The sequence below is a fragment of the Meleagris gallopavo genome, chromosome 6 (genome assembly GCF_000146605.3).
Source record: "Meleagris gallopavo isolate NT-WF06-2002-E0010 breed Aviagen turkey brand Nicholas breeding stock chromosome 6, Turkey_5.1, whole genome shotgun sequence".
Taxonomy (NCBI): Eukaryota; Metazoa; Chordata; class Aves; order Galliformes; family Phasianidae; genus Meleagris; species Meleagris gallopavo.
This window is the reverse complement of record NC_015016.2, coordinates 39,870,703-39,887,058: the sequence shown is the minus strand read 5'-3', so window position 1 is coordinate 39,887,058 and position 16,356 is coordinate 39,870,703. Positions and strand designations below refer to the sequence as shown.

The following is a 16,356-nucleotide window of genomic DNA, read 5'->3' as shown; positions in this document are numbered from 1 at the left end:
TTTTTTTTTGCTGGTGAGGTCTGCAGATTAGAGAAATGGTAAATCATAGAATCATAGCATATCCTGAGTTTGGAGGGACACTTAAGGGCCATCAAGTCCAACTCCTGACTTCACAAAGGACCACCCAAGAATAAGACCACATACCTGAGAACATAATTGCTCAGACTCTTCCTAAACTGTTAAGCTTGAGAGTGTGGCCCCTGCACTGGGCAGCCTGTTTCATGCCCACCATCCTCTGGTGAAGAACCTTTTCCTAACACCCAACCTGACCCTCACTTGATGCAGCTCTATGCCATTCCTTCAGGTTAATAATGAAGAGAGATAATAAAGAGTAAATTATAAAGAGAAATCTGAATCTCCAGGTTTAAGTAGTTAGCAGACTGAGAAACTATATTTTTCTGATTAACCCAAAGGCTCTGGAAGTCTTAAAAAAATTTTGTGCCTCGTTCTGTGTGCATCCGAGTGACGATAGCAGCCTGATGCCATAGGTACTTGTGGGAGGCATGGAGCCTTTACACCTAGGGATTGTCTGGTTTTTCTGTAGATGTTGTAATGCTCTCTGGCACTGTGAATGCTGTTTATAAAGATGTTATCCTGGTTCAGGATGAGGCCCTCTGACTTTTATCTTGAGTCAGAAAAGGTATGACAGAAGCACCTGACAGCATTAATGTATCCCTATGCTCTGACTGGGGCCTATTTATGGGAATTCAGAGTGCTGTTGGTGACCTGAGTGGGTGACCTGAGCATTGCTATGAGAGCAATGCAGACATCCTGAGAGAGCAGGTTCTCTTTCCTTACCTCCCAGATATGCAGAAATCTCCCATTGCCTGTGTTTTCCCTGCATTAGAGAGCTGGGTTGTGTCCCCTTTAGGGACAGTGGCCAGGAATGGGGACACATCATGCTCAGAAGCAAGATGAAGACCTGGTTTAGGAGCCTGTCAATTTCTCAGCATCTCTAGCTCTGCAAACCCCAAGCCCAGCACCTCTGGCAGCTACCTGGCTCTCCTCTTCCTGCTTGCTCCTTGCCATCCTTTTGCAGTAGCTTCTGGGGGGTGGCTGTAGTTTCAGGGTATCCTCTGTAGGCTGCTCATTACTGGTTCAAGCCCACTGCCAGCAGATATAAGATAACAGGGAGAAAAGAGAAATCCAAAGGCTTCCTTAGCAGCTCATTTGTAATCAGTGGGCGATAGGCAGTGATTTATATGGGTAGCGATTGGATCTCAGAAATCCATTCAAGCTTATAATTATCTTGGTGTATGTGGAAAGTTGTATTCACGGCTCCTCAAACCCATTAGAGCCTCACATTTTCTAAATGGGAAAAAGATACCCTTCAACTTTATCTGTTTACCTTCTCAGAAGTACAACATCTTTCTGGACCTTGCTATCCCTTCTGAGGCCTGTACCCACCCTGGCTCCAGGAGCTTCTGCTCCTGAGGCAGAAGGGGAGAAGATCTCCACAGAGGAGACCTGACAGCCTCCCTGAGCCTATGCCAGATCTCTGTCATATGCACAGCAGTAGAAGTGCTGTCTCATGTTCAGAGGAAGCCTCCTGTGTGCCCCTCTCTGTGTCATTTCAGAGCCAGGTTTTGCTCTTTGGGAGGAAACTTGGCTGGAAAGCTGCACAGTGCAAAAAGATCTGGTAGTGCCAGTGGACAGCTGGCTGCACATGAGCCAGCAGTGTGCCCAGGTAGATGAGAAGGCCTGTGGCATCCTGGCTTGTATCAGAAATGCAGCCAGCAGGAGCAGGAAGGTGATCGTCCCTCTGCACTCGGCACTGGTGAGGTCTCACCTTGAGTGCTGTGTTCAGTGTTAGACCCCTCACCGCAAGAAAGATGTTGAGGCCCTGGACTGTGTCCAGAGATGGGCAATGAAGCTGTGAGGGATCTGGCACACAAATCTGATGGGGAGGGCTGAGGGAGCTGGGATTGATCAGTCTGGAAAAGAGGAGGCTCAGGGGAGACCTGATCGCTCTCTACAGCTGCCTGAAAGGAGGCTGTGGTGAGGTGGGGGTCGGCTTCTGCTCCCAGGTAACAGCAATGGGATATGGGGGAATGGCCTCAAGTTGTTCCAGAGGAGTTTCAGGTTGAATAATAGGAAGAATTTCTTCTCAGAAAGAGCAGTGAGGCAGTGGCACAGGCTGCCCAGGGAGGTGGTGCAGTCACCGTCCCTGGAGGTGTTAAAGAACCCTGTGGATGTGGCACTGAGGGACGTGGTCAGTGGGCATGATGGGGTGGGTTGGCAGCTGGACTAGATGATCTTAGAGGGCTTTTCAAACCTTATGATTCTATGAATGATTCTGTGATTCCATGAATTTGCAGGTGTGACCGGACTTGCAGCACCCTGCATCCCCCCTCCTCCCACAGCAATGCCCCATGGACTCCTCTGGGCCACAAAGCTCAGGTAGAATGTGAACATATTTAATTTATTTTTCTTTTTGCACAGTGAACATTGTTAAAGTACTTCTCCATGGGAAGTAGGAATATGTGGGAATGAGATCAAAATTTTTGAATGCTGAGGTTGGAGCATCTGTCTCTAGGCTCTGTGGATTTATCACTGCAGTTTGGCTGCTGATCCCTTACATCTGCCTCCTGCAGCAGCCATCCACGCCTGTTCCAATGGCACCAGAGGGCGGTGGGCATGGAACGGGCTGCCCAGGGCAGTGGGCACGGCCCCAAGTGCCAGAGTTCAGGGAGCGTTTGGACAGCACTCTCAGACATTGGGTTTGGGTTTTGGGTGGTGCTGTGTGGATCTGGGAGCTGGACTCATTGATCCTGTGGGTCCATTCCAACTTGAGATACTCTATGATTCTGTGATTCTATGACTAATCATAGATTATAGATTGTAGATCATAATACAAATGATGCCAATCAATCTCAATGGCCAGAGCACCAAAAATGGCCTTTAACACATGAACTCCTTTCAAGTTGCTCGGAAATCTTCTCCCCACCACTCCAGCTGTCATATGGCTCTCTGCCGTGCTGCTTTTGAACAGCAGCAGACACTGTTAGGAACCTTTGAAAGGTATTTTTGGGCACACACATGCAGACCTGGGGCTCACATTGCCAGGTGCAGTGCTGTGGGACCTGTGGGGTCCCCAGGCTCTGCCGCTCCTCCGCTTGTCCCAGCTCAGGAGCAATTCGTGTCACTTCACCCTTTACCTGCACCTCCTGGATCAAATCGATCCTCCGTTTTTAAAAGAAAAAAAGGAAAAAAAGCAGCAAGAAGGGCTTTTATTGTGAAAAAGAGACTCTTCAAATGCCTGCTCCCCTCTTCCCAGCCTCTCTGCTCCCCCCACCGGGAGGTGGGTCCGGGCTGCTGCCGAGTTGGAAAACTGGCGGCTGGACTTGGCCAGGAGTCCTCAGCGCAGGGACTGCCGCCAGCCTGAAGGGCACGGGGCGGCAGCGCCTGGCCTGGCGCCTGGGGGACAGGGGATGTGGATCAGCCACCCAGATATTTTATATATAAATAATGTATTTAATATCCTGGTTCTCCACGGAACTGCTGCTGGGGAGCAGTGTCAGCCCAACGGTGACCGAGTGCAGCGAAGCCCACCAGGAGCAGTGAGCCGACAGATACTGCCAGCCATGGTATGATATGGGGGTCTCCTTGCTGAGCTGTGGGTGGGAGGAGGTGCAGAGCCTTCCCAGAGGCACCAACCCTATGGGATGCGATGCGAGGACGTCCCCCAGCTGACCCATCTCTGGGGAAATCAGTGTGGAGGGACCTTTCCTGGGGCTGGGACATGTAGGCAAGGCTCCAGCATAGGTCTGTCTTTGCTGATAGTATGGGGAATGCACACAGCAAGTTGTGAGGATATTCACAGACACAGTTCCTTGGGATGAGATGCTGCTATCAGGCAGGGTGATGCATTTTGTCTGGTGGTCTCACGGAAGAAAGAATATTTAATCAGAAGCAGTGAATCTGTGGCAGCGTTACCCATGTCACCTCAAGGTCTCTAAGTCCCTGGAGCAGCGTGGCCTTGGGAGCCAGTGTGTCTGTTGTGGCAGCAGTGCTGGTGTGTGTGTGTTTGTGCAGGGAGATGTGGCACTCGGCACTGTCCATCCCACCACCACTTGCACACACTGATCTGAGTTTCATAATTAACAATCTTCAGAAAAAGGAAAAAAAGAACAAATGGGGAGGGTGCCACACATTTAGGGAGCAGAAGTGGCTCTTCCCCACAAAGGAAGAAGCAAGGCAGCTCTCCCCATGCCAGGCTTCCCCTGCATCACTGCCCTCCCTTCCTGCCTGCACTGTGCAGCCTTTCACAGTGTCCACAGTGTGTGCCAGGTGCTGCTGTGGTCTCCCTGCTGGAGCAGAGCATTCTCTTTCCACCTGGATTTCCATTCTCCCTTTGCAAGAGCAGGTCTGATGATGCCATTGTTTCTTCTTGGTGAATTCCTCTATTGATTGATTTCACTTTTAATTAGCGTTTGATCTAGACCCTCGAAGGCAGGTTAGTGACAGTGAAGGGGATTGATTTCCAGCTTTGCCTGAGCTGCTTGTCCTGTTGCTTCATCTGTGCATAAACCCTAAGCAAGACACTCAGATGATTTCTGACTACTTCCAGCTTCTGGCTTTAAAATCTACCAGCAAGGAATTTCCAACAGCTCCATTGTTCTCCCGGCATGAGGCACTATGACCAAGAGGGGCTGACTGCACGTTATTACTGCTCTTGCAGAGCTGCCAATGCACCTCCTGCTTCACTGGCTCAGAGCTCTGCGGCTGCTCGCCGTGCCCTAGGACAGTGCCCATTCATTCACCTGGTGAGGTCTGCTGGGAGAAGGGAAAGTGAGAGGCAGAGGCAAAGCCAGGCAGGAAGCAGATTCCTTTCCCTTTAATTTTCTGCATAGGAACTGAAGGAATGGTTTAAATTGAATGAAATTATTATCTTCCTGTATTTGAGGATGGGCACGTCTGAACAATTCTGTTTTCAATCTAGCCTGGGGCTGAATGGCCCCGCTGTCCCCCCACTCCTGGCTGCAGCTGTGGAATCCTACGAATGCACTCCTTTGCTCTCCAGGAAGAAAAAAATCCCTTGGAGCAAGCGAGAGGAGATGGAGCCAGCCCGCTCACACTGCCTCCACCGAAATGTGCTGAGAGCATTCTGCAGCCAGTCTATGAAGGCTGAAAATCAAAAGAGGGTTGAAATTCACCCCAAGCTCAGCCACGGGGAAAACGTAACCCCCAATAAAACAAATAGAACTGGATCGAGTCCCAGAAATGTGTAAGAGAGGTTTGGCAGTTCTTCAGGCACTCATCAACAGGATTGGTAAGCTCACCAAGAGCAAGAAGGGAACAGAATTTGATTTCATGTTAATATATTCCCCCCTGTAGCCCATGTAGCTCAAAACGCTCTGCAAAAAGATGTCACTTTCCAGCACTTTTGCTCTTTGCTGCTGTAATGCAGAAAGGAGCTGAACCGGCTCAACCCCACTGAAGGTAAGGAGCCAAAGTTGGTGAGCTTCCTTCCTCTGGAAGGAAGAAGCTTTGGGGTCAGGGACATTGTGAGGACAGGGACTTGAAGTGGCTCTGGGCTCCTTGCTGTTGTTGCTGTCCTGTCTTTGGGCATGCTGTAGAAATCAGCAATGCAGCTGAGTCCCATGCTGCAGCTGGACAGGAGTCATGAGGAGCAGGGCTTCTGGGTCCTGCAGAACGTGAGGAAGAAAGTGCATTGTTCTCCACCAGAAGGAAACCAGCATGCAGAGGCAGCGTGTGTGCAGGATTAGACACAGACAACCCCAGCATGCAGTCTGCAGGCTGCTGCCCTCCTCCAGAGCATCCTCTGTGCGGCTCCCACTGCACAAAGGCAGCACTGTTTGAGATGTGCGGGCACACGCAGCGCAGATGTTGCACAAAGGCAAGCCACATCTGTTCTGCTGGGGAAGGGGCCCCTCTTGCAGCTTCCCCGCGCACATGGGAAAGCCATCCTGTGTGCATCTGGGGTACAGCAGGGAGAGGAGGCAAGGAAAACCCAGCAGGCAGCAGCAGGACCATGAGGCTCAAGCTTCAAACACTGTAAGTGGAGCATCTCAGAGACTGTTGGCTCTGGTGGTACTATGTGCTGATTCCAGGGATTAAATTGGTGGGAATATGAGTTGTACCAGAGATAGCATCAAGATGGAAAGTGCCCTTTCCATCAATCATAGAGCTGAACGTTCCCATGTGCCAGCTGGGAAGGTTTAGCAGGACAGACCCAGCAACACGTGGCAGAAGATCCAGCATCCCTCTGCCCCTGGGTTGCTGTGGCCCCTTTTGTACATCTGATGGGGTCTGAAGGGGGCTGGGGCTGCCTCGGGGCTGGTGGCTGTAATTCAAGAGCTGTCTTAGTAAAGCCCCACTTGGCAAGCCGTATATCTTTCCCGGGCAGGATGATATAGGAAGGTACTTAGCACTTGAATCATGAGCTCTGCTGGGGATTTCCTTCAGCTCTGGTGAGAAAGAGATTTGGTCTCCTGGCTGCTGCAAGCTTTCCTGTTGATAAACTCATGCATTTTCCAACCATAACCAGAAGGATGGTGCTGTGCCATTCCTGGCAGAGATGCCATGTGGTGAATCGTGTGGATGTGCCCCTGTCAGCCCCACGTTCCTGGGCAGCTGTGATGAGTGCAAGGCTTTGCAGGATCTCCTGGAGGGTGGGCTGCGGATGAGGATTTCTGGTGGCTGTTCAAGTGGTCTTTGTTAATTTGGTCTCGGTGGGCTGCGTTGCCTGCTGTCCACACAATTCTGTGGTTTATTTGGCAGATTCCAGAGGGGAGCGGGTATGAATCTCGCATTTAAAGGCCATGTATTTCTATGGCATCTTTTGTGGTTTTAAGGCTGTTTCTTACATTCCTGGATAATGAAGTTTGGGGTTTGTTTTTCTTTTCTTCCAAGCTCAACACAGCCAATTTGATGCACTTTGGAAAGCAATTTGAAAACAGGCTTCTCTGCTGCAAATTCCGCCAAGATTCAGGCGCCCGGGGAACAAAGCATCAAAGATAAAATCCTCTGACCCACACTCAGAAAGTTTTTTATCCCTCCTGAAGGCCAGCCTTCAGGAACCCAGGTTATGCTCTATGTCCATGTGATACGTGAGCATGTACATTGTTTGCTCCTTGGTGTCCTGGAATGAACAGCACCTCTCTGAAGCCTTTTTATGGGCTTTTTTAGTTTTTTAGTTAGCCTGCTGGGAAATGTACCTAATTTCTAGAGAAGACATGCTGTACTGTCAGTTTGTCAAGCTGGCAAAGTGGAACAGTATGTATGGTTTTCATTTCAGGCTGAATTGAAGCCATAGCTTCAAGTGCAGCATTTTTTACTGCATGAGCTTGGAGAAGTTTTCTTTAGAAAAGGATTTACCCATGGCTTGTAAATATAGCACCATTTCTGCAATGCTGTATCATCTAGGTTATTATTAAATTTGCAATATTGGCTGCCAGAAATAACATATAGGATGTACTCACACTTTTTTTCCCTTATTACTGTCGATGTAGCAGGGAAAATCAGGCTCAGCAAGCTGAGTAGGGAAATGGTGGTCCAGGCTCACACTGAAGGACTTCAGGCTTGCAGTGCCCAAAGCAAACCTGCCCAGGGTGAGGGCAAAGCAGTTTCAGGCAGTAAGAATGCTTCAACCACTCACTCTGCAAACGAACTTGACATTTTAAAAAAAGGATAATCATTACCACCCGTTTGGCTCTCTGTGACCATTGATGCTTTCCCCTACTGGAATAAATAGGGTTTTTCCCATTGCATTTTTAGTGTTTCTCAAATGACTTCTGTGTGCACCCTCAAGGGTGTGAATTTACCTACTTAAAGGTGGTCTCGGTGGCTGTGCACACACAAGTGCTTTCTGCACCATTAACGTATGAGTTCCCAAGTGCATTCATGAACGTTGATGGCAGCAGTTAAGGTCTGATTTTAGGAATGCAAAATTGTTATTTGGGTTGTTTGGAGCAAGGCTCTGAAAAATACTCAGATGGGTGTGAGGTTTCTGAGAAACTCCTCTTTATTTTTGCCCCGTGTTTCTAACATGGATCTGGAGATTTATGGGAGAAGGCCAGTGTAAGCTGAGTGTGAGGAAAGCATTCCTGCCCTGAGAAGCTATGGATGCTCCATAGCTCCATTTGAGGTGTTTAAGACCAGGCTGGATGGGGCTTTGGGCAACCCGGTCTAGTGGGAAGTGTTCCTGTTCACGGCAGGAGGGTGGAACTCTGTGGTCTTTAAGGTTCCTTCCAACCCAAACCATTCTGTGGTTCTTGTGCGCTGCCTTCTGGAAGACACTCTGACTGCTGGCTCCCTCTCCTACAGCATTTCATCTTTTGTTTTTTCAAGCTTTTACTCTTACAAACAATTCCTTATCCCTTCCTTGGCAGTATATTGTCCCACCATGCTTGTACTTCCAAAATAAATAATTGCAAAGCAATGAGGAACAAGGCCTTGTTCCCTACTTATTTGTCTCAAACCTTGTTACTGAATTGCTGGGAAAGCAGATGGGTGGTGCTGGGCTGGAAAACAGAGACTTATAAAGTAGGCTGGCCACCAGCAAGGAGGATATGAGAGCTTGGTACCAACACAGGTCCCAGCCAGCAAGGTGGCTTTTCAGCAGTGCTGGTGCTGTGATCTCTGCAATGGCTTTAGGGCAAAGCAGACACAGTGGCTTACTAATGCAGAAACTCCTGATGACTTTCTTCCTTTTGATCCACAGGCCCAACGACCGTGGAGAAGGACAGGGCTGAAGCACCCTTCCCTATTGGCTCTGGTAGTCTTGTTGGTCCTGGCCCTGCTGGCACTCTCCTACCTCCCCTCACCACCAAATGGGGACCATGGCCGGGCCCCTTCGCCCCACTTGGCACCAGCACCTCCAGCACCTGCATCGCTCCTGCTGGCACCCCGGCCCCGGCGAGATGTGGCCATCACCCCATGTGGGGACAAGCCCCCCAGCTGGGGGGCAAAAAGACATAGGGGGAAAGGACGGTGGCTGAGGCAGCAGGGTGCCCCAGTGCCTTCTCCTTGTATGGATCAGCCATGCAAGTGGAGCGGCTCACCTCAAGAGGACAGGCTGTGTTTTGGTGAGACAGTCCCACCATGGCTCTCAGAGGATGACATCCAGAAGATGGAGCTGCTGGCCCATGGCCAAGTAGTCTCCAAACGGCGTGTGCCAGCCCATGGGCAGGTCCTGCGCATCCGTCTGCATGCTGACGGTGACACCCAGCCTGCCAGTCCAGGGGAGGACTGTGGGGATGGGCGATGTGGGCTCATCAAACGCTCCACAGACCTCTATGAGGTGGTGGCCTTCCATCTGGACAGGGTCTTGGGGCTGAATAGGAGCCTGCCCGCAGTGGCCCGCCGCTTCTCCAGCCCCATCCTACCCTACAGCTACACCAATGGTGCTCCCCGGCCCCTCATCTGGTGGGCACCCGATGTCCAGCACCTGGAGGACACCAACAATGACCAGAACTCCTGTGCTCTGGGGTGGCTGCAGTATCAGGAGATGCTACGATCCAACATTGTGGCCCCGGTGGCAGGAGACACAGCCTGTGCAAGCATCCAGCGCGGTGAGTGGGGCCGCTTGGCGCTCTTCGACTTCCTCCTACAGGTAGGGCTTGGGCGAGGGAGGCTGCCATTAACACTGCATGGGACACCGGGTGCTCCTGCACCTGGCCACAACTCTCTGTCCATCACATCTTTCTCTACTAGGGGTAGCACAGGAGTTGTGTTTTCTTGGGTGAGAGTATCAAAACATGAGCCAAAATACCACCGCTGAGGTATCATTTGGCACTTTCTGGGATGTCCCAAAGATCTTAGAATCATAGAATCATAGAATCCTTAGAGTTGGAAGGGACCTCTGAAAGCCATCTAATCCAATTCCCCTGCCATAAACAGAGACATCACAGCTAGATCAGGGTACCCAGGGCCTGATCCAGCCTCACCTTAAAAGTCTCTAGGGATGAAGCATCAACCACACCACTGGGCAACCTGTTCCAGTGCCTTCATCTTCCACATGACCCTTCTCAGGTGGTGACTCTCACACATGACTTGGGTGAGCTTGTGGTGAGCACCAGTAACCAGCAGGATGCTAAGAAGAACATCTCCAAAACCTACACTGGGCCTGTCCCTGCCTTTGTACGCTCAGCCACGAAGCAAACATGGCCTTTCAAGGAACATGGACACCTGTGGAGCTGAGTTTGGCTCTGGATGATTGGATTTGCCAGGCAAAATTCAAACCAAAGAGGAAATTTTTTCTGCTCAGCTCCAGGGATTTTAACATGTAGTGAATCCTCCAGGCTTCAAGCCCAGGCAAAGTCCTTCTGACAACAAGAAGAAAATCCCTGCTACCAGGCAGCTTTCTTTCATCTCTCCATCACAGTGCAGCACAAGAACGCACAAGTCTATTTATTTTTTCTTTTCAGAGTAGGCTGTCTTTAAACGAAAATATATATTTTTCATGCTCAGAAAGTGTGCATTTTCTGGAGGCTTAAGTTTCATAATTGCTGGCTTTTTAGAAGGTATGAATGTCTGCTCTCATGTGGTACAGATTCATCCCAGCGTGGCTTCCTTTGCTGTGCATCACGTGCTGCAGTGGCTCGGGACAGGGCACTGCTTGGTGAAGGCAGCATCTCCTGCACCAGCCCTGGGGCTTCCATGTGCTTGGTCCAGAGATGTGCTGCATGGGGGTCAGCACTCATGCGCCTTTGCTTGGTAGTGCTTTTTCTCCTCCTCCTCTTCCTTAGAGTAAACAGTGTCTCATCTTCTGTCTGGAAAATCATAGCCTGTGCTGTGAGAGATTACTGCACATCACAGGCAGTTATCATGTATTATGGAGCAACCTTGAGGAGGCAAAAGAGATTGCTATGGAAAGAAGACCCGTTCAGGCACTTCACAGCTGCAACTTCAATTAGTAGACAAGGGGAAACTATCTGAAAGGGCAATTATATATATAGATACATACATTAGAAAAAAAAAAAAAGGAAGAAAAAAGAAAAAAAAAGATGATTAAATGTGTGCTCTCGTTGCTCTTTTTTTTTTTTCCCTTCTTTTTGCACACTCTGACCATTAATCTTTATAACATCGGACTGTGGCTGGCAGAGGAGGAGCAGTCGTGGCTGGGCTTGGAAGTATTTTAGATGAAACAGCCAAACAAATGGGAAGATTAACCAACTCCTTTCCCTCCCCCAGGCCCAAATCCTATTGAGCACAGTGGAAAAGCTGAGTCTCCAGAAGCAAAAGCCATCCAGTTTTAAGGAAAATTTCCCTCAGAGGGCTGAAAGAGTGAAATGATAAATCAAAGAGCAATCCACAAATTTTTCTCTTAATAGTTCCAATGGAATCCTCCCATGTGGAAAAATCACACAAAGAGGCACGAAGCCAGCAGGATGCCGTAGAAATGGAATTACATCTTTCAGAAATGGCTCTAGCATTCTGCAGCACATACTAGAGAGTGGGAAGCCATGAGCTTTGAACCCTTCCTGCAGCCCTCAACCACGCATTGAGATCTTCCTTGTCTTCTAGAAGGCTTTAGAATTTTACTTCTTCACATCTGCTCTCCGTGTTTCAGAGCTTTTTGCTGAAAACAAGGAATGTAGAAATTCAGGACTTGATCCAAATGCTGTGGTAGCGACCACAGATGTCTCCAGGGCTCTGCGAGTCCAGGATTCTTGCACATGGTTCCCCCTGGCCCTCTTCTCTTTCTGGTGATGCAAGAGTTACTCAGACTTGTCAATGCACTACTTGAGAGCTCCAGCAATTGAAAATTATGTTTGACAAATACTTTCCCCTCAAGGCTGCACAAGCAAAGTTCTGGTCCTTCCCTTTTTTTTCCTCCCTGCACCCAGCAGAAAGACCAAAACAAAAGACAAATGCAGACATTTGTTTTTTATGCTGTTTTATCACCTGTTTAACACCCAGACTACCTTGCTGACTCAGTCCTTCAGGATGCAGTGGTCCTGGCAGGCCCAGCCTCTTCCTGATGATGGCTACCCCTCTGTAATGAGCTTTTCTATGGCAATTTCCCCTTTCCTCTTCATCAGGAAGCTGAAGTGGTGACTCTTGGTGCTGGAGAAGTGGTCCCCATCCCAGCCAAACCTGGAATCAAAGAGAAACTTAAAGGTGCTCGTAACAGATCTTGGGCTGAGCAGATGGGAGAAGGTGTGGCTCATGTATCTGTGTTACAGCAGTAGGACCTGATGCACCCTTTGCGAGGGTCATTTGGATGTGAATGTAAGTGACACGGGGAAAGCTGGTGGGGTACAGCTGGTCAGAACTGTGGAGGTGCTCTAAATGTGCCACTACCCAGCTGGTCCATCTCTCAGGGTTCATCTGGGACACCAGAATCAGCCTCCACCATACAAATCGTGAGTCTGGCACCAAATGTCCTTGTTTTCAGATGTCTATGGGGGACTGGAGGTGGCTGAGACAGGGCAGAGCACCACTCTGTGCATGCTGTCCCCATCTCTCTCCTCCTGGGTTTTCTTCATGCGCATTCCAGCTTGACTCCCTGCCTCCAACTGCTGGGAGTGCTGGCAAACTTCAGAGGGGTGCTCGGGAAGTATTGACTCATCACCACCACCATAACCACAGCATCCTTACCGCAATGTCTCCTTCTCCTTCTTGGCGTCTTGGACTCAGGATTTCCACACCCTGGTGGCTTTTGCAGAACCATGCTGGTTTGTTGGGAATTTGGCCCAAAACTTCTCCCGACCGTAACTATCATGGGCTTCTGTGTGGTGTCTCCAGGACTGTGCAGAGCTGCTTCTCCCTGATACATGAGCGCATTTAATGTCTGCATAAATCATCCCAGACTGTCTTCACCTTCTGTGCAGACTATTATTCTGCTATGAAAGAAAACAACGCTGCGGGTGAGAGAAATTGGTGTGCTGAGCTTTTTAGTATGTGGACAAAGGAAATGTATGGAAGAAATGTGATGTTTTCTTTCATTTCAATGTGTTTCATGTCAAAAGGCACTTTAGCACTTTAATGGGTAGCTCTCTCAGTGGAGAAATGCTGACTAGAGTGCTTCATTAAATGTCAGGAAATAGAGGGATTTGTTAAGGATCTCTGGTGTGGGACTAATCTGTTTCTTGCAGGGTTATGGAAGTAATAGCCATGGAAAACAAACCTTGCACTTCCTGTGGCATCTTCCTGAGTGCATAGCTGTGTTTCCTACTGGGCCCTGTCTCAAAGCACAACTTGTTAAATTTTACTCATTATCAGATGAGATGAGCAGGTATCACTTGTAAGTTGCTCACCCTTGACAGTTTACAGCTCTGCAACTGCTTCAGAAGCTTCTGTGCATCCTGAGCCTTGGCTCCTGGCTCAACACCAGCCATCTCAACAAACTCTGTGCTACAGCTGGGCTGCTTGCTGCTGAACTTGCCTTGCTTCACAGCCCTGACACTTAGCTGACATGTCTCATTGAGGTTATTTTGCATTCCCCTTTGCGTAGCCCTTCCTTTAATTTCAGCTGCAAGCATAGCCTACTTGGTCTGTGCAGCATGTGGTGTCTGAACTCCAACAGAAAAACTTGTCATTGTCACCTCTGTCAGGCTCCTCTCCAGTCCCAAGGCATTTTGCAAGTCTCAGCTTCTGAGTGCTTCCCTGTCTCTCTCATGCACTGGTGTAAGCAGCTTTTCTACTTAATGACCATCTAGGATCCTTAAAAACATGTTATTTCCATCTGAACAAGAAAAGCTCCTTGTGAGAAACACTTAGGACCTGCCCATGCTGGGCATCCGCTCCCACTGAGGACCCCAAATATCTCCCACAGATTCATGACCGCCTGGACCGATATTGCTGTGGATTTGAGCCTGATGCCTCTGAGCCCTGTGTGGAGGAGATGCTCCATGAAAAGTGTCGAAACCCATCCGAGTTGTTCCTGGTGCACATTCTGGTACGTCCCCAGCCCCTGTGATCCCTTTCTCCTGCCCCATGTCCCAGAGGCTGCTCTGGACAAAATATAAGATGCCTGGGCGATGCTGGCAGCTGCAGATCCCAAAGGCTCTCAGGGTTACTCAGTGCACTAAAAAGCCAGCCTAAAACACTAGACTGGTGACTCCTCAGGGTAGGCAAGCTTCTCCTTCTCTCCTCTGCTGGCAGGTCCGGAGGAGCACTCCATCCCAACTGGTGTTCATCGACAACGCAGGCCGGCCACAGCAACCAGAGGCAAAGCTCAACTTCAGGCTGCTGCAGGGCATAGACAGGTGAGATGGGCAGTGCGTGAGCACTTGGTGGGATATCTCCTCCCTACCTTCCTGTTTCTCATGTGCAGACTTTGACAATTTCCTGGGTCAGTGTAACTGATGGCAGAATCCATCTCCATTCATCATTTCAGCTTCCCAGAGACAGCTGTGGCCACACTGAGGTCAGGCTGCCTGGCCCACAGGTTGCTGAAGTCGCTGTACAGGGACCAGGAGCTCTGGGAGAGCCAGGGAGGTGCTGCGGGGCTGTGGCCTCTGCTGCAGGTCCTGGAGAGGCGGGGACAAATCCTGCTGCAGTATCTCCAAGAGCACAACCTGACTGTGATGAGGGACATACCGCGCTGAGCCCTACAGTGACCTCATGCCCTCAGTGGTCTGCAATATGAAACTGCATGTGGGTTCTTGCTTCTCCAAAAGGTGTCTTTTTATTAAACCCTGTTAGTAGGATGTCCTGGAAAAGGACAAGGGGTTGTGGGGTGTAGGAGAGAGGAAGAGGAGACTTTCTGAAACAACCAACGGATGTTTGGAAAGGCATTAAGCAAGATTTATCACACAATCTGCTCAACGTGGAGTTTTCAAAGAAGGAGAACATCTGTGAGATTTTGGATGTTCCCAAAATAACAAAAGTAGAGACTCTGGAGTGGTGTGGGGAAAAGCAGAGTGAACCCTAATAATCAAGGACAAGTCCCCAGAGCTGAGTCTGCCTTCCAAACACCCAGGACACCTTCGACAGAAAGCAACCAAGTGCAAAACGCCATGTGAGCATGCAACAAAAGAGACCCTGCCCCACCTTTATCATATCTTCCAGCATTGCCTACCAGCCAAAAGTGTATACATTGGTCCTCAATAGTCAGGACTGAGAGCCCTGAATGAAGTAGAGGAGACCAGCATGGGAGTCTGTGCAAACTGCTGCCCTGTTGCCCTTGAGCTGGAGAAACTGTCCACCTGTGCAGCCAGAGAGGCAGAAAGCAGGCACTCACACTGCTCCTCTTGCATCCATCTCAGCAGTGTGTCAGGTTTAGAGCCTGCCAGGGGATACTTTTGTAGCCATGCTGATAAGTGTAGGCAATTACCTTTTCCTCTTGCTTAAGAGAAGATGAAGTGAGGCTGGAGTGACATTAATCAGTGAGCGTGAGTGCTCTCAGAAAGCACTGGCACGCAGCCTTGCCTGCACCTCAGCATCCCGAAGACTTTGCTGTGGTCCTGCCCTGGTGCTGGCAAAGGAAAGCCTATCTGCTATCATCATCTCCTCCTATGCCAGGGTGGCCTGTATGAGAATTCATTCTGAGGAGGTTTGTAAGAATGGAGGAGAACAAAATAACTCATCCTGGGGCCAAAATGTCTCACCCATAATAATAAATTAGATTAATAATCATAAAATCATAGAATCACTAAGGCTGGAATCATTAAGGTTGGAAAAGAGAAGATCACCTACCACCACCACGCCCACTATATTATGTCCCTCAGTGCCACATCCACACGGTTCTTCAGCACCTCCAGGGACGGTGACTGCACCACCTCCCTGGGCAGCCTGTGCCACTGCCTCACTGCTCTTTCTGAGAAGAAATATTTCCTAATATCCAACCTGAACCTTCCCTGGTGCAACTTGAGGCCATTCTCTCCCATCCTATCGCTGTTAGAGCAGCTGGGAGCAGAGACTGACCCCCACCTCACTACAGCCAGCTGCAGGTCTCCCCTGAGCCTCCTCTTCTCCAGTCTGAACAACTCCAGCTCCCTTGTGCTCCAGACCATTCACAGCTTTATTGCACTTCTTTGGACATAATGAACACAATGCAATGGAACAAAATGAAATCCAGAAAACACACCATGTAGCTGTGGCATTAGTTTGGATGTGTATCATTAGTAATAGTCATTAAAATGAGAAACTTCACTAAAAGAGAGTTCATCATCCCATGCAAGCTGAGTTCTTAGCAAGGAGAGAGGGGAAGGAGGGGTGATGCACAGTGGCTAAAGCTCTTTGCTTTTCTGGGCTGAGCAGCAATCTTTGTTGTGCTTCTGATTGCTTGACTTTAGCATTGCATGAGATACTGGGGAATCTTTCTAGCTTTTTGGCATTTCCTTAGCTGTAACATGAGTTTGCTGGCTAAACACATGTGGGAACATCTGTGAGCCTTTATGTGCCTGAATCAAAATACGTATATCTGCCCAATATGTACAAACA

General features: G+C 49.4%; 1 protein-coding gene across 1 annotated transcript; it reads left to right on the top strand.

Moving 5' to 3' along the window:
- The first annotated feature begins 3,251 nt into the window (after window positions 1-3,251).
- On the top strand, window positions 3,252-15,698 carry GASK1A (golgi associated kinase 1A). Its single transcript, XM_010712908.3, has 5 exons — window positions 3,252-3,587; window positions 8,687-9,577; window positions 13,745-13,867; window positions 14,074-14,177; window positions 14,309-15,698. The coding sequence occupies exons 1-5, from the start codon at window positions 3,432-3,434 to the stop codon at window positions 14,517-14,519; spliced, it is 1,485 nt and encodes a 494-aa protein (XP_010711210.1). The 5' UTR covers window positions 3,252-3,431; the 3' UTR covers window positions 14,520-15,698.
- The last annotated feature ends 658 nt before the right edge of the window (window positions 15,699-16,356 follow it).

What these genes read in the sequence shown, in the direction of transcription:
- GASK1A (XM_010712908.3), top strand. Translation starts at nt 3,432, where the DNA reads ATGTGGATCAGCCACCCAGATATTTTATATATAAATAATGTATTTAAT. An exon ending in GACAGATACTGCCAGCCATG is followed by an intron (nt 3,588 to 8,686) that starts GTATGATATGGG and finishes TTTGATCCACAG; the next exon opens with GCCCAACGACCGTGGAGAAG. An exon ending in TCTTCGACTTCCTCCTACAG is followed by an intron (nt 9,578 to 13,744) that starts GTAGGGCTTGGG and finishes TATCTCCCACAG; the next exon opens with ATTCATGACCGCCTGGACCG.